The 15,887-nt window shown below is 37.8% G+C and overlaps 1 protein-coding gene across 9 annotated transcripts in view; it reads right to left on the bottom strand.

Moving 5' to 3' along the window:
• szt2 (SZT2 subunit of KICSTOR complex) overlaps positions 1-15,887 on the bottom strand; it is a 257,630-nt gene that overhangs the window by 232,379 nt on the left and 9,364 nt on the right. For all 9 annotated transcript variants that reach the window (XM_043698914.1, XM_043698920.1, XM_043698917.1 and 6 more), the window contains exons 4-14: positions 12,756-12,926; positions 11,558-11,689; positions 10,672-10,831; positions 10,250-10,356; positions 9,960-10,161; positions 9,699-9,869; positions 7,292-7,523; positions 7,011-7,140; positions 3,244-3,389; positions 2,812-2,964; positions 2,141-2,255 (exon numbers count right to left, since the gene is read on the bottom strand). In XM_043698914.1, the coding sequence (XP_043554849.1) occupies positions 2,141-2,255; positions 2,812-2,964; positions 3,244-3,389; positions 7,011-7,140; positions 7,292-7,523; positions 9,699-9,869; positions 9,960-10,161; positions 10,250-10,356; positions 10,672-10,831; positions 11,558-11,689; positions 12,756-12,926 (1,719 nt within the window). The remainder of the gene's footprint in view (positions 1-2,140; positions 2,256-2,811; positions 2,965-3,243; positions 3,390-7,010; positions 7,141-7,291; positions 7,524-9,698; positions 9,870-9,959; positions 10,162-10,249; positions 10,357-10,671; positions 10,832-11,557; positions 11,690-12,755; positions 12,927-15,887) is intronic.

The raw sequence follows: 15,887 nt of genomic DNA, 5'->3' as shown, positions 1-15,887 counted from the left end.
GTAACACCCTCTGCATGAAAAGGTTTCCCCTTAGGTCTCTTTTATATCTTTCACCTCTCACCCTAAACCTATGCCCTCTCGTTCTGGACTCCCTCACCCCAGGGAAAAGACTTTGTCTATTTATCCTATCCATGCCCCTCATGATTTTATAAACCTCTATAAGGTCACCCCTCAGCCTCCGATGCTCCAGGGAAAACAGCCCTAGCCTCTTCAACCTCTCCTTATAGCTCAAATCCTCCAACTCTGGCAACATCCTTGTAAATCTTTTCTGAACCCTTTCAAGTTTCACAACATCCTTCTGATAGAAAGGAGACCAGAATTGCATGTAATATTCCAACAGTGGCCTCACCAATGTCCGGTACAGCCGCAACATGACCTCCCAACTCCTGTACTCAACACTCTGACCAATAAAGGAAAGCATACCAAAGGCCTTCTTCACTATCCTATCTACCTGCCACAACAGCAATTGTTATATCATTTACAAACTTAATGATCAATCCTCCTACATTAGAGTCTAAATTGTTTATATGTACCACAAACAGCAAGGGCTCAACACGTTTTCCTGCAAGACAACTTCTTTCAGTCACAAAAATACTCTTCAACCTTCACCCTCTGCTTCCTGCCACTCAGCCAATAATAGTTCCAACGAGCCAAATACTGCTCTACAGAAATTCTAAAAGGTTCATAGACTGCACCTTCTAAATCTTCATCAACTAGCATCGACAAGCAGGCAAATACATGGGAACACCACAGCTTGCACATTTCCCTCCAAGCCACTCACCATCCTGACTTGGATATATATCACCATTCTTTCAGTGTCACTAGGTTAATTCCTGGAACTCCTTCCCTAACAGCATTGTGGGTATCCACAACATATATAATCCAGCTATTTAAGTGACAGCTCACTACTACCTTCTTCAGGGCAATTAGGGATGAGTAATAAATGTTGGCCTCGCTGGTGAAGCCTAAATGCCCTTAATGAATAAAAGAACTAAAGCATTTAAATTATATCCAATATTAACATTTTACAAACTGTTTCATTATTAACTGTTTTATTATTAACTGTCTTATTATAACCCCAAAAACTTGCCTTGCACTTCTAAAAGACTGCACAATTGATTAGATTAGATTACTTACAGTGTGGAAACAGGCCCTTCAGCCCAACAAGTCCACACCGACCCACCGAAGCGCAACCCATCCAGACCCATTCCCCTACATTTACCCCTTCACCTAACGCTACAGGCAATTTAGCATGGCCAATTCATCTAACCTGCACATTTTTGAACTGTAGGAGGAAACAAGAGCACCCAGAGGAAACCCACGCACACTGTGCCACCGTGCCGTTATTTAACTTCTGGATTATTTCCAAGGCTTAAACATATTTTCGGGAGAAACATCCCTGCTTCTCATTTTAAAGAAGTAAATCTAATCTCTTAAAGTGATTACAATTTACAACCAATGCATCTTGTACTATGCTTCCATAAGTGACAAAAACAGCATGGCCTTTGTGGAAAAGGTACAATTGTGTCTGAACAACTGCAACAAGTGTAGTAGCAGTTAAATTATGTTAATTAAACAAATACACTTGGTAACTGGAGAAAAACAAGAGATGAAAGAGAGAGCAAAAACAAGGAAACAAAATAATCAGAAAACCAAGAAAAATGCTTTTCAAAGTCTTGTAAAATTAAGAATCTGCATTTTTTTTCTGGAATTTCTTATTTAGGAGTGATGCGCTCTCATGATCAAAATTACAATCTTTGGCTTTTGCATTAAAAAGAAATGGTAATACTATAGCAATAGGTCCTAAAGCACTTCAAAGAGACAAGTCATATGGAGAGTCAGAGGTATGTGGAGAAGAAATTCCAAAGTTTGGCCCTAGGCAACTAAAGGCATGATCACCAGTATGTAGATATCCGAAAGTTTTGGATCTGTTGAAAATCTCAGAGGGCAGGGAGGGGGTTTCACTGAAACAACAAGACAAAATACCGACAGTGAAAGATGAGAGTTCATTAAACAAGTAAATACCGAAATATGAGGCAAATGTTGTTTTGAGACTAAGACAGTATGCGTGACTGTTTTTGCAACAGTATGCGTGACTGTTCTATGCTTCACTGCATAACCCTGTACTCCCAAATCATACCTTATTTCGAGCTTGAGCTTGCATTCCAATGGGAAATCCCAAACGAAGGACCATGCATGGAGCTTTGGAAATAACTCGGACAAGGTAAAAGGAAGAAGGAGGCTGATCTGTTCCACTACGAATGAAACAAATATTACTTCGATTAGCAACACTTCGAAATTATGAAAAATAATTAAACATCTCTTATACTCAAACCTTAACACCCATCCTCTATTCACACCTCAGACTGAGTTAAGACAATTATTCTAGTGAGATACTACTCCTTTAAGCCACACTAAAAGAATCAATTGGTCACCTCAACATCTCAGATTAAACAGTTGAGTCTAACACAAATGCCACCTCAGAAACCAATGCATATAAAAATATTATACTGCACAGCATTTTAACAGCGTAAACACAGTGGGCAGCACGGTGGCACAGTGGTTAGCACTGCTGCCTCACAGCGCCAGAGACGGTCGGTGTGGACTTGTTGGGCCGAAGGGCCTGTTTCCACACTGTAATCTAATCTAATCTAATCTAAAATTACCTACAAAACAATTACACACTTAGTGTTATGCTATTATTCATGGTCAGTCCTGAACAATATGCATGACAGTGCCCTCATGGGCTCTGCAAAACCAAGGATTTTAGCTTCACTAAACTGTATAACATTAAGGTAAATGAATTCTCACTTGTAATGAAGCTTAACATAGGAGTATCCTTCTACCAGCACAAAACTGCTCCAATCCCGCAGGAGGGATGTTAGTGCAGAGAGAGAGATACGACACTGGATGGTACTGTAGCGGCCATTACTTCCTGGCGTATGGATATGTTTTGGCACTGGACTAAAGGGAAGAAGAAAAACCACATTTAAAACAACCAATGAAACAATGTGGAACAGAAGTCATACGTCATTATGTTTACTGATGTCTGAGGCACACACAGATTAAAAGCATATCGTCTTTAGATTGAGATTTTTTTTCATTGCTTAAAAAAAACTTCTTGGAAAGAAAATCATAATATTAACAATTTAGAATGGGAAAAACATTGCTTCCCATCTCTTGAAAATCTGAGGTGAGTATACATTGACTAAATTAAATCAAGTGAATATAATACCAACTTACATATCATGTTCCAATAGTATGCCAATGCGATGCATATGAAGCCACCGCTGCCAGAAGCTGGCATCCATAGACAAGATAGGCTTCCAGTAAGAGGAAAACTGGGACTGGCTGGAGTCCTTAGAGCCACTGTGTTGCAATGACAGCACCTAAGGAAGCCACAAAATCAATGTTAGCAAACTTCTATATAATCAAAACATACACAATTAAACAACACAAATCTAAACTATAGCAATCTAATATTACATAAACACTCTACAAAATGCATGCTTTAGAACAGCTAATTACTCCAAAAAAATAGCAGCAGTGATATGAAACAGCATGGTAGGAGAGAAGTGCTTTCTCACCACAAAATACCTTTCCCGAAATAAATTTCCTTCCCATTCATAGCTGAGAAAAAAAGTTACATTAGATGATTGGATAATTCTTTCAAAGAGCAAAGTGGTTTCCTACTGCGATGTGTTTGTTCTTTGAGGTGCTTCATCTTAGTTTTTCCATCCAGAACACCCCTTAAGCTTTAGGGACTTAAATTGGTCCTTAAAGTTTTCTAGATTTTTTTTGCGCCATTACTTTAATTGGAAGTTCATTTCATTTATTGATTGTTCTGTGTTTGAAGATTTTCAAACCTAAATTTATTTCGTAAGATTTTAAATTGGTGGTTCATCATCCTCTTACAATTTAGATCAATGTTAATTTCTAAACTTTATTTTTCAATAAGTTACAGTACTGTAACTATGCTATTATATTGTAAATGGCAAGATCCTTTGGAGCATTGATATGCAAAGGGATCTTGGGTTCCAAGGCCATAGCCCACTATAAGTGGCAGCACAAGTGGATAATGTGGTAAAAAAGGCATATGGCTTGCTTGCCTTCATTGGTTGGAGCACTGAATATAAAAGCTGGCTAGTCATGTTACAATGAAGACTTTGGTCAGGCCACATTTGGAGTGTGATACACAGTTCCAGTCACCACACTATAGGAAGAATGTGGAGGCTTTGGAGAGGGTGCAGAAGTGGTTTACCAGAATGTTGCCTGGATTGGAGTATATTAGCAATAACAACTGGTTGGACTAAATTAAATTGTTTTCACTAGAGCATCGAAGGCTGAGAGGGGACCTGAGAAGTATATAAAATTTTGAGAGACATGGATGTGGTCGATTAACAGAGTGTCTTTCCCAAGGTGAACATAACAAATTCTAGGGGGAATATGTTTAAAGAGTGGGAGAGACAGAGAGAGAGAGACAGATAGAGTTTAAAGGAGGTAAGACCACAAGACATAGGAGCAGAATCAGCCCATCTATGCAAGGAAAAGGTTTTTCATACAGAGGGTGATAGTTGCCTAGTATGCACTGCATGTGGAGGTGGTAGAAGCAGATATGATAGCAATGTTTAGAGGCATTTAGACAGATACATAAACAGGCATAGAAGAGAGGGATATGGACTATGTGCAGGCAGGTGGGATTAGATTAGGCCAGCACCATACTCGGCACAGACATGGTGGGCCAAAGAGCCTATTCCTGTGCAGCACTGTTCTATGTTTACCATCTTATTCACATCTATAGGACCCCTCGCAGAAACCTCCATTCAAGGGTGAAGAAAGCAAAGTAATTCAATAGATTTTTCATAATCTAGACAATTATATTGTGCACCAGTACTAGAATTGCTCCCTCTAATTCACAATGAACACATTTTAGACATTTGATATAAAAAGATGATGCTGGTGATACTCATCAGGTCTTGCAATATCTGTGGAGAAACAGAATTAATGTTTCCAAGTCCAGTAGGATCCTTCTTTGAAATCAAAGGGAAATAGTAAATGATAGTTTTTATGTTGTTGCCAAAGGGAGAAGGCGCTAGCCAAACAGATGCTGAGGGTGCCCACAGCAAAACACAATGTCAATGGTAGTAGAGATATAGATGCAGAATAGGTATGAACAGAAAAAAAGGTCAACTTTGCTGGGAGCAAACCCATGCAAATAAGAGGGTGGGGAGTTTGCAATCAAAGTGGAGGAATGAGTTATTGAACTCAATATTGAGCCATGAATTCTGTAAAATGTCTAAGCAGAAAATTAGGGATTGTTCTTCCAGTTTGCATTGGGTTTTGTTGAAAGACTGCAGCAGATCAAGAACAGAAATGGTAGTAATGCACAATATATTAAAGCTGCAGTTTGACTGGAGTACTGTGTGGATTTTATCATGATTTACTTTGTACTGTTTTGACCACATAGTTTAATTTTCTATCAGCTTTGACCACTACATGTTAGACGGATATAAAATTACCACTGATTTTGTCAAAATCTCTTAATCTTTACCTGTCTCAACATATTAATGAACATGCAGTACCCATCTTTTCTTTTAACCAGCAGCACTTTAACACATCCACATTTAATTTCTTTTGTGATATTTTGTCCTATTTATATATTTTATCTGATCATGTAATTTCAGAGTTTCCTATCTTAGCTTTGATAAAACATGAGGAAGCACCAGATCTTACCATAGCCCATATGCGATTAAACTTTCTGCATTGTTCATTGCAGAAAACAAGATGAAATTATACTTTCAACAACTTACATCTTTCTAATCAAGTATGAAATCACTAAAAACAAACATTCTGATGCCCACAGTGGTCAAGTTGTACAAAAGCAAAAAATAAGCCTGACTCACAAGACCAATGCTTTACTGTCTTATAATTATTAGTCTTCCAAATTAATTATATCATGTAATGCCTTAAATCACAACTAATATTGGCATTAAGACCATAAGATATAGGAGCAGAATTAGGCCATTCACTCATCGAGTCTACTCCACTATTGAATCATGGCAGATGTGTTTCTCAATCCCATTCTCCTTGTAATCTTTGATCACTTATTAATCAAGAGCCTATCAACCTCTGTCTTAAATACACTTCACAGTATTCTATGTCAGTCAGTTTCACAGATCAACCATCCTCTGGCTGAAGAAATTCCTCGTCATCTCAGTTCTAAAGGGTCCCTTCCTTCTGAGGCAATGCCTGTGAGTCTGAGTCTTTACTACCAGTGGAAACATCTTCTCCATGTCCACTCTATTACGCCTCTCAGTAGTAAGTTTCCATCAGATCCTCACTCATCCTTCTCAACCCCACTGAGTACAGACCCAGAAATCCTCAATCGTTCCTCAATGACAATTCCTTCATTCCTGGGATCATTTTTGTCAACTTCCTCTGGATCCCTCCAAGGCCCATTAAGGGCATACCCCATCAGGTTAATTACTGAATAGAAAATATTTAATTTTAGGACATGATGAATTGATAAATGTTTGAGTGTATTCTAACCACAGCCATAAATTTTATCTAGATAGCAGTGGCTCAATCAGAATACGTTTGGCAGGCATTTAAAAAGCTGACCATTTCTCCCCTTCTCCATCTGTTACCCTTATCCCCAATATTGCAAGCACACAAATTTGCAAGATTGATTCAACAATTTTTCAAGAACTGTGGATTCTTACTGACTTACATCCAATATCAAAATGATTTTAAAACATACATGGATAGAAGGAATTTGGATTTATATAGTGACAGCCAATATCCAAAAGCACGCATATGCTAGATCAAGCAAACACCATACACATTTTTTTCTTTTGCTGCTTTCGTATAACCTCACAAAATTTAATTTTTCCTTGAATAAACAGGAGATGATTGAAATAGAAATCCACAGAATCACTTTGCTCAGAATATTTATGTAGTCAATGATTTTGAAATATATTAGTTTAAACTGATGTTTGACTAAACAATACCGGAGTGGTAGATCCTGGTGGGATGTAGAATAATGGAACCCCATTCTTCGTGCTCTCTGGGATGGTGTAATGCTCAGGGATAGTGTTGAAGGATTTGAGATGAACCAGCATCTGATCCGTTTGATTAATACTATGAAAGTACATGAGACACACATTAACCATTTTTTTCTTTAACAACAAGGAAGAAACATGCCCCTCCCCCTCCACTCAAGAAAACATGTTCTGTTATTCTGACAAATACACAATATTTTCATTTTTTGTCACACAATTCCATTACTTACCTCTGCAGTGTGTTCCAGAACCGCCGGATAACTGTGGTGCGATATGGACTGGTTATTGGTTTCCTCATCGTGCAGCTAATGTCATGAAGCATATCATAGCTGCCCTCCATTGTTACCTCCACCCAGGTTAAGCGTTTAGCTGCATCTAGAGGCCATGATGCTACCACAAGATATTCAATTCTCATATTGTGTTTCCATAGCAGCATCAGTTTCACTTCCAATTGAGTTCCACCTAAACTCCAAAGGAGGATGAATAGAGGAATATAAATTTAAAAGCCATAAATATGATTTCCTTTTGGGGCTGAAAATACCCAACCATGGGTGCTGGCAAGCTAGCGTGTGCTGGTGCTGATTCTCAATTGTGATAATTGGGGAGAGTTGGTGGCGGGCAAAGGGGTGGGGAGAGCGGGAATCAGGCTATAAAATCACCTTGCAAATCCAAAAAGTGCTGATTGATATCAAGATGATCAAGAATCATTATGGCAACCTTACGTAACATGCAAAATACCAAGAGAAAAAAGTAATAAACAAAAGAATTCCTTTAATCACACTCAAACTGCATGGTCCTTCTACAGCACTGGTCTACATTGTCAGTTTTCTACACAGCAGGTAACTTTGTTCACATGCACTAAAGTACTTCAATGGTTGCGATGTAGCTTGTTTTCAAATTAATGGCATATAGGGTTGGTTTCTCTTCTGAAGGGTTAAAAGAACAAATCTAGGTCAGGCAATGCTTCCAGACAGTGACCTAATATGCATCAAACAGCATGAACTCCATGAGTGTTAATGCAAGAATGTTTTTTGATTGTGATGGTTTATGATAGGTGGGGTAAATACTGAGAGTCATTCGCTTGGTTTTGGAACATGACAAACAAAAACTGATTTTACCTTAGAAAACCCAGAGATTGACAGTTTTTGGGTGAGAGGGCTGAATGGAGTCAGAAGCAAATATAGGTTCATTCCTAAAAAAGTACAGAACAGTTTGGGGAAAGCAGTTACCTCAGTGGAAACGTTTAGGACAGGAGTGCTGAGAAAGTCTATGAATATTTATACAAAAAGACTTCATAGTTCACAGGAAAGGACTGGGGAGAACCTGCCATATTAACCTTAAAGATTTGATATAGAGGAGTAAATTTGCTGTGTTTGAATCATTGTATAGTCATGGTCTTGGGCATAAATCAAAACCTTATTTTGCAGTGTGGTTCTAAGACCTTTTCTCCTAATTGTATTTTGTATCTACATAGTTTTTATTTGCTTTTTTTCTTTGCTTTCATCTTTTGTGTGATAAACTTCAGTATTGTTATTAAAGAAACTCTACCTCCTTGTATGGCTATGCCTTATTGAATAACTACACTGTTATCTAAAATTAAAACAAGATTATCAGACTGAATTTCATTCTGGAGCCTGATTTGTCTAGCAGTCCCATATGCTAGGATCATAACAGGTTGAAAAAACACTTTGGGGCTTGGACCAAAAAATGCTCTAAACGAAGACAATCCTTTTCAGAATATTTGGTAACTGTTATAAGACTGATACTATTGTGTAGGACTGAAGAAGTGCTGTTAGGTGTAAGGTGCTGCTTTCCAGCCTTAAACAGATGTCAAATCTACCTCACAGTTGTTTATAAAAGATCTCAATGCAATATTTTGAAGAACAGGGAGTTAGCCCACATGCCTTGATACATTTCTTTCCTATCAATACTACGAAACAGATTATGTGGTCATTATTATATTGTTGCTTGTGAGAGCTTACTGTGCATAAATTGGCTGCCACATTTACACTTCAAACAGTATTTAACTGACTCTAATGTGTTTAGAGAGGTATAGCAGTCACAAAAGGCATGACAGAAATGCAAGGCTTTCGATTTGAAACTAAGCTCATCAGATTCATGATAAATATTGTGACAAATGGCACTGTAAAATCTAATTCTTGGTATAGTGGTTTCTTAATAACAGTTTCCAGTCATCCATAATTACCTACTGTACATGATGGACCATAACTATTTCTTCTCTGTTCAGGGACAAATGTTTACAGCTTGAGAGGTATCATTCTGCATCAAGCATAGCAAACCAAGAATCAGTCTTTATCTAACTGCCACGTTGGCAGGCCCGGCAGGTTGCTGGTTGGCCATGTTGTGAATACTCCTTCTTTGGTTAACAATAGAATTAAAGCCTCTGGTTCAGAGGCAGGGGGTTTACTATCTGAGCCACAAAACTTCCCTATAGTCACAATTTGCAAATCATGATCATGCTGACAACAAATCTATTGGGGTTCTACTCCATAACATTATCCAACCTGATCTAATGCAGTCTATGTGCCAATCCCAGATATATCAACCCTTCAAATCATTGCCCTTCGCACTGCTTCTTCTCCAGATTGTTCTGACATTTTAGCAATATTTGTTTACCTTTAGTGATATTAAGTTCCTTCACTGTGTAGCCCTCACGCAATCGTACTGAGACAACACTGGTCAGGTCTGCATGCACCTCGTTCTCAGCATGTTTCTTTCGTCTCATGGCCAGTGCGGGATTACTGCTGGCAGACACTAGGTGCTCATTGAACAGTTTATGTTGGGACACTAGATTTACAGAAAAACAAATAATTAAGGAATAGAAAGGCCAGACACCAAATGGAATTAAATAAACAAACTTCTTGTAGATATACTTGCCACAGTAATATTCTGGGTTCATTGATTCTCCAGGTCTCAGAAAGCTGTATAGTAGAAATGCTTTGTGGTATGCATTCATATTGAGGCTGCTTTCTGGGCATGTGGACATGTAGGATCCAAACGTTGCCATGGCAATGAACTTCATTAACTCCAAGTTTGGTACATAACCAAAGCTGCAATCATACGAATACACACCTCCAACCTATAAAGGAACACGACAATTTTTATAGAACTACAGAAGCAGTTTGGTCTATTGAATTCAAAGGCATTACTTAAAAATATATGATCACCTGTATAAAAGAACAAGCAATTGTGCCACCACGCAGTTGGTTTAACAATGTTTCACACACTGCGACATCTGGTACACTTGTTACACCATCAGTGATGATTATTATACCTGTAAGAAAAGTAAGGTCATTCATGCAAACCTTGAAATAATACAGCATTTACATCACATTAAGTTAGCTGAAGAGTGAGCTTCTATATTATCTAAGGACTATGAACTTTTGGTGTCAACACCTGGATTGCAGTTTGCATGGCCCTCACAATTTTCAATATGTTCCAACTTAATCTTCTGAACCTTTAAAACCACAAATCAATCTTGTTGAGATTTAAACTAAGCAATAGCCTATTGACAAAAATTAAAACAAGAATCAGATTGACTTGGATTTATAACTCAAATTATAAAGATGTATATACACAAAGTATTAACCTGCACTGGAGTTAAATGGCAGCAGCTGAAGTGCTAGGATTCCATTGCGGATCATGTTGACGAGTCCCATATCTGGTGTTACCATTGAAAAAGTCATCTTGCGCGAAGACTGATCATAGAAGTCACTAGCATCCCCTTGGGATAAAATGGGCCTATCAGACTGTGATTTAAGAGATTAAAGATTAGATAGGAAACCAAAAGGAGCAACTACCAATACAAAGGTGAAGTTCTGACCATTTACACACATCTTTACTATCAAGGCTGTGTTACATTTGTAGCTCACTGGATCAGTTCACCTGAATTTCCCTCTAAGGGAGATAGCTGGTTAATATGTAGTTTATCCTTTGTAAGATTGGAAAGAATTCCAAAGAATTGGAAGCTAATTTCCTGGGTTGGTGGTGAACGGAGAAAAAAGAACATTTTTGTACTGCCACACATGATATGCTGGAGCAGTAAAACACAGGTTTATCACTAAGCAAGGCTGTTGCACTGGGATTATTTAAGGGTTGTAGTCATACACTGCCAGTTGCTTGAGAATTAATAATGTGACTCTTCATTTTGACAGATGAGAGATATTGAATTTTCCTGCACATTCAGGTCAAAAATATTACTGCTTCAAATGTAGCATGTTTAGGTGGAGAGAATAGAACATATGCTCTTTTTCTAATTCAAATTTGGGACAGATTAAGACAACATTACTTCTTCTACAATATTCAAACATGATGTACTAACTCTTCACATGAAAAGTGCTCTGTACTGAACCAAATAAAATATGAAATCTATATCTTACACCAGCCTCTCAGAGATGACAAATTGGTGGTAATAACATATAGGATACTTAGATGACGGAATTTCTTTCTCCCTCCACTTTCAAAGAGACACTGACCTGCATTTTGGGCTTGTAGTACTGTTGAAGAACTTCAGCTACATTGTTTTCAAATGCTCGTAACTGCTGATAGATATGCTGAAGGAAAGTATCCAAGCTACTTCGGTCCAATAAACAGCCTTGTACTAGAACCTACAATACATATATGCAAAGATCAGAAGAGTTACGTACAAATATCTCTACTGCAGGTGCACACAAGCAATTACATAGGCATTTGCAGATAGAAGGAAGAATTATAAAATTAAGTAAAGAACAGTGACTAATTTTGTCAAAAACACAGATTTGTACAAAAATGTCACGTCACAGGGTAAGAAATTATCTACACTGGGATACATAGTCCACTTCTACCTTTTTCTATCAAATTTCAATATCATGCATTGCCAGTTTATATATAGCACATATTTAAAACAAGAAGTCTAAAACCAAACAATAATTTAATTTTTGCCTGTTGAATATTGCATATTTACTCTACCCTTGAGCTGTTACATTTCATTCTGTACAAAAGCAAACCAATTCATTTAGCATCATCTAGAAATTAAACTCTCTCAATTTTTGACCTAAAGCTTCAACACTGAAAATGATTTTACTTGATATTATTACAACGAATGGAGGAAAATTATCATTTGTTCACTTTCCATGCGATTTGAACTCAGATTCTGGAAGGAAAAGAAAGATGTGCTCTGTTGTATCACTGAGAGACCAAAAGCAAATGATTTAAACTCAAATCTGTTTCAGTTATCTGACTCTCTGTCCTCCTGGTTCAAGTTTTATCTAGTCTGTCAAAATAGCAGTGAAAATTGCCAGTTGTCAGAGCAGCCAGCAGAAGATTCTCCTGCTTTTAGAAAGAAAGAATAACAGCAGGAGGAAGAATGAAGAAAAAGAATAATTATGCAATTTTGGATTGACGGATAAAGTAGCCATATTAAACTGCATGAAATGAAAGTAAAGATCTTTCCATATATACAAGCTTGGCACAGTACCTGCCCCCTGAAAGTACACTTTTGTGTATGAATCAAGTGTATTTCAGTTTTAGAAATAAAACCAGATGCAGTGACTTTTTTGGCAGTGACAGCAGAGGGGAGTTAGTCATATATCAAGTCCAAAGACATCGCTGTTTTTCACTAAACAAAATACTGGCAATAATTTCATAATCAACAGCCTGAGGCAGAGAAACTTTTAAAGATAACTAAGTGCTCACCTGGTGAGACTGAAGTCCTATAATAGAAGAATAAGCGAGAATAGTAATGTAGATCTCTGGCTGAAACACTATGTCCGTACCCGGGACTTTAAATGGTCGCAGCAATTCCACTAAGCACTTTGAGAGTGCGTGAAATACTTCATCAAAAATCAGCTCTCCAGTAGAATCATCCTGTGAAACATTTACAATCATTTCACTGAACAAGTAATAAACATGCAATTAGAAAAGAGGGAAACTCTTACTCATGCTAAATCTAGTTTCAAGTGGTACTGCTCTTCCTCCAGACAATAAAACAGTGAGATAGGCTGAAGATAAAAAACAAATGTGCATTTACATTGTAGCTTTCACCTGCTCATGGTATGCCAAAGTACTTTAGAACAAAACAAATTATTTTTTAAATATTGTCACTTATTGTTCTATAGGCAAAAATAACTAAACTAGGCATATATCATAAACAGCAACTGAAACAAGCAATCCGATCATTTATTTTTATTGCTTTCTGTTGAAGTAAATGTGGACTAGAATACCATTCTAACATACATACCACCACGATATTCCAAGACTATTTCCATTTTCACTGATTAGACAGACCTCAGTTTAATTTGTCATATGAAGGACAGCACTTTGACATTGCAACATTCCTTCAGTACTTGAAGGGAATTTAGACCCACAATCTTCTGACCAATCAGCTGACACTTAACCCAACCATAAACAAATCAACATAAAGATGACAGTTCAATACAAGTTCATTGAACATACCCACCTCAAAAAAAAAGTATGTTTAATAACAGATCTCACTATTTCACTCAGAAGTTTCTTCAATCAAGTTAGTCTCTGTTGACAATTTAACTTTTCTATCATAATGGATCACTGAATTATATTTTTCCTACATTTTTGATATTACTGAAAGGTTCAGTGTATTTTTAATTTGGCAGAGGGTAGTGAAACCTTTGCACATGTCATATTTTGAACAGTTTAACAACTGTTGGTCATTTTAAATGCCCCTTTTCAATGTCTTTGATATTCTACTATGATGATAATAAGTGTAGGAAAACTAAACTGTGGATAATATTATCAACCCATCTGAAAAACAGTTTGATTTCACAAAACCATATCAGAAAGATTTACAAGCAAAGTGTGTGTTCTCACCAGCAACAATTGTACTTATATAAGCATAATGTTAGGAAATAAATTTGACATTGTCCTAATTTTGCTGTATGTGGTTCAAATTATCAAAGGTTTAGTTAGAGGTTCTACAGACTTTGGCTGGAACTTGGAAAATACTAGGCAATCAATCACAGAAATCTATATGTCATAGACTGAAACCTATCACAAAGAGCCAGAGTTGAGCTACCAAGTTAGAAACTATCCCAACCAATTTCTTTTCACTCATCAAATGACAATCCCCAGAATCTGCAAGGCACATTCTCGATATCCTTAAACTAACTACATTTCAGAAGTCTTCAGTAAATTTTCCTCACCCTCAAATATATTTATGCAGTTTATTTATGCATCTCAATTAAAAATTAATTAGAAGATTTATACGCTATACTCAGCTACCCAGCAATGTGGAAAATACCCAGGTATGTCCTGTACACAAAGAGCAGGATAAGTCCAACCCAGTCAATTTCCATCCCATCTTAATGATCAGCAAAGTGATTGAAAGGGTCATTAAATTGGGTCATTAAGTGGCACTTACTCAACAAAATCACACTCACTAATGCTAGGTTTGGATTCCACCAAACCAGCTCAGTTCCTGACCTCATGACAGGTTTGGTCCAAACATGACCAGAAGAGCTAAACAGTATATGTCAGCAACAGTGACCGTTAAAATCAAGGGTACATTTGACGACATCAAAGAGCCTGAGCATCACAGGAAAACAATTCACTGGTCGGAGTCATTGCAAACACAGTGGAAGATGGCTGTGGTTGCCTCAAGCAAGTCGACTCATTCCCAGGATATCTCCACAGGAGTTTCCCAGGGTGGATAATTTTCTAATCAATTTGGTCAGAGATGGTAATTACACACATCTTAAATAGGTGGACTTGAACCCAGGTCTCGTGGCTCATAGGTAGGGACAGTACTACTGTGTTACAAGACCCTAATTTTTTAGGGTGGTGTCCTTGCCCCAATTACCTTTACCCCCTCCATAGATTACTTTCCCTCCACATTTGCTAATGACTGCACTATATTCAGTACCATTTGCAATTCCACAGATACAGAGGCAGTTCATGTGCAAATTCAAAAAGACCTGGACATCATTCAGCTTTGGGTGATAAGCAACAGTTTCCCTAATTTTTTTTTCCACATCAGTCATAAAATCATTTGTTACAGAAGTGGTTCTTTGGCCCATTGAGGTTATACTACCAAATTTATACTACTACTTACACTCGTCTCACTTTCCCACACTAGGCCCATAGTCTTTAACGATATGGCACTTTCAGTAACTTTTAAAGGCTGTGAAGATTCGAGTTCAGTTATCGTCCTAGACAGTACATTGCAGACTCCTACCACCTTCTGTTTGAAAAGGTTGTTCTGCAAATTCCCTTCAAATCTCCTTTTAGAACATAGAAAAGCACAGCACAGAACAGGCTTTTCAGCCCATGATGTTGTGCGGAGGATTATTCCTAATCCAAAATAAAATAACCTAACCTACACACCCCTCAATTCACTGATATCCATGTGCATGTTCAGCAGTCGCTTAAATGTCCCTAATGACTCTGCTTCCACCACCACCGCTGGTAACGCATTCCACGTGCTCACAACTCTCTGCGTAAAGAACCTAACTCTTATATCTCCTCGAAATCTTCCTCCTAACACCTTAAAACTATGACCCCTCATGTCAGTCAATCCTACTCTGGGGAAAAGTCTCTGGCTATTGACTCTATTCATGCTTCTCATTATTTTGTACACCTCAATCAGGTCACTTCTCTTCAATAGACAATAGGTGCAGGAGTAGGCCATTCAGCCCTTCAAGCCTGCACCACCATTCAAAATGATCATGGCTGATCATTCCTAATCAGTAACCTCTTCCTGCCTTATCTCCATAACCCTTGATTCCACTATCTTTGAGAACTCTATCCAACTCTTTCTTAAATGAATCCAGAGACTGGGCCTCCACTGCCCTCTCG

This window comes from Chiloscyllium plagiosum, chromosome 11 (genome assembly GCF_004010195.1).
Source record: "Chiloscyllium plagiosum isolate BGI_BamShark_2017 chromosome 11, ASM401019v2, whole genome shotgun sequence".
NCBI classification, from domain to species: domain Eukaryota; kingdom Metazoa; phylum Chordata; class Chondrichthyes; order Orectolobiformes; family Hemiscylliidae; genus Chiloscyllium; species Chiloscyllium plagiosum.
Note: the sequence above shows the minus strand (reverse complement) of the source record. Positions and strands in the feature narration are given on the sequence as shown.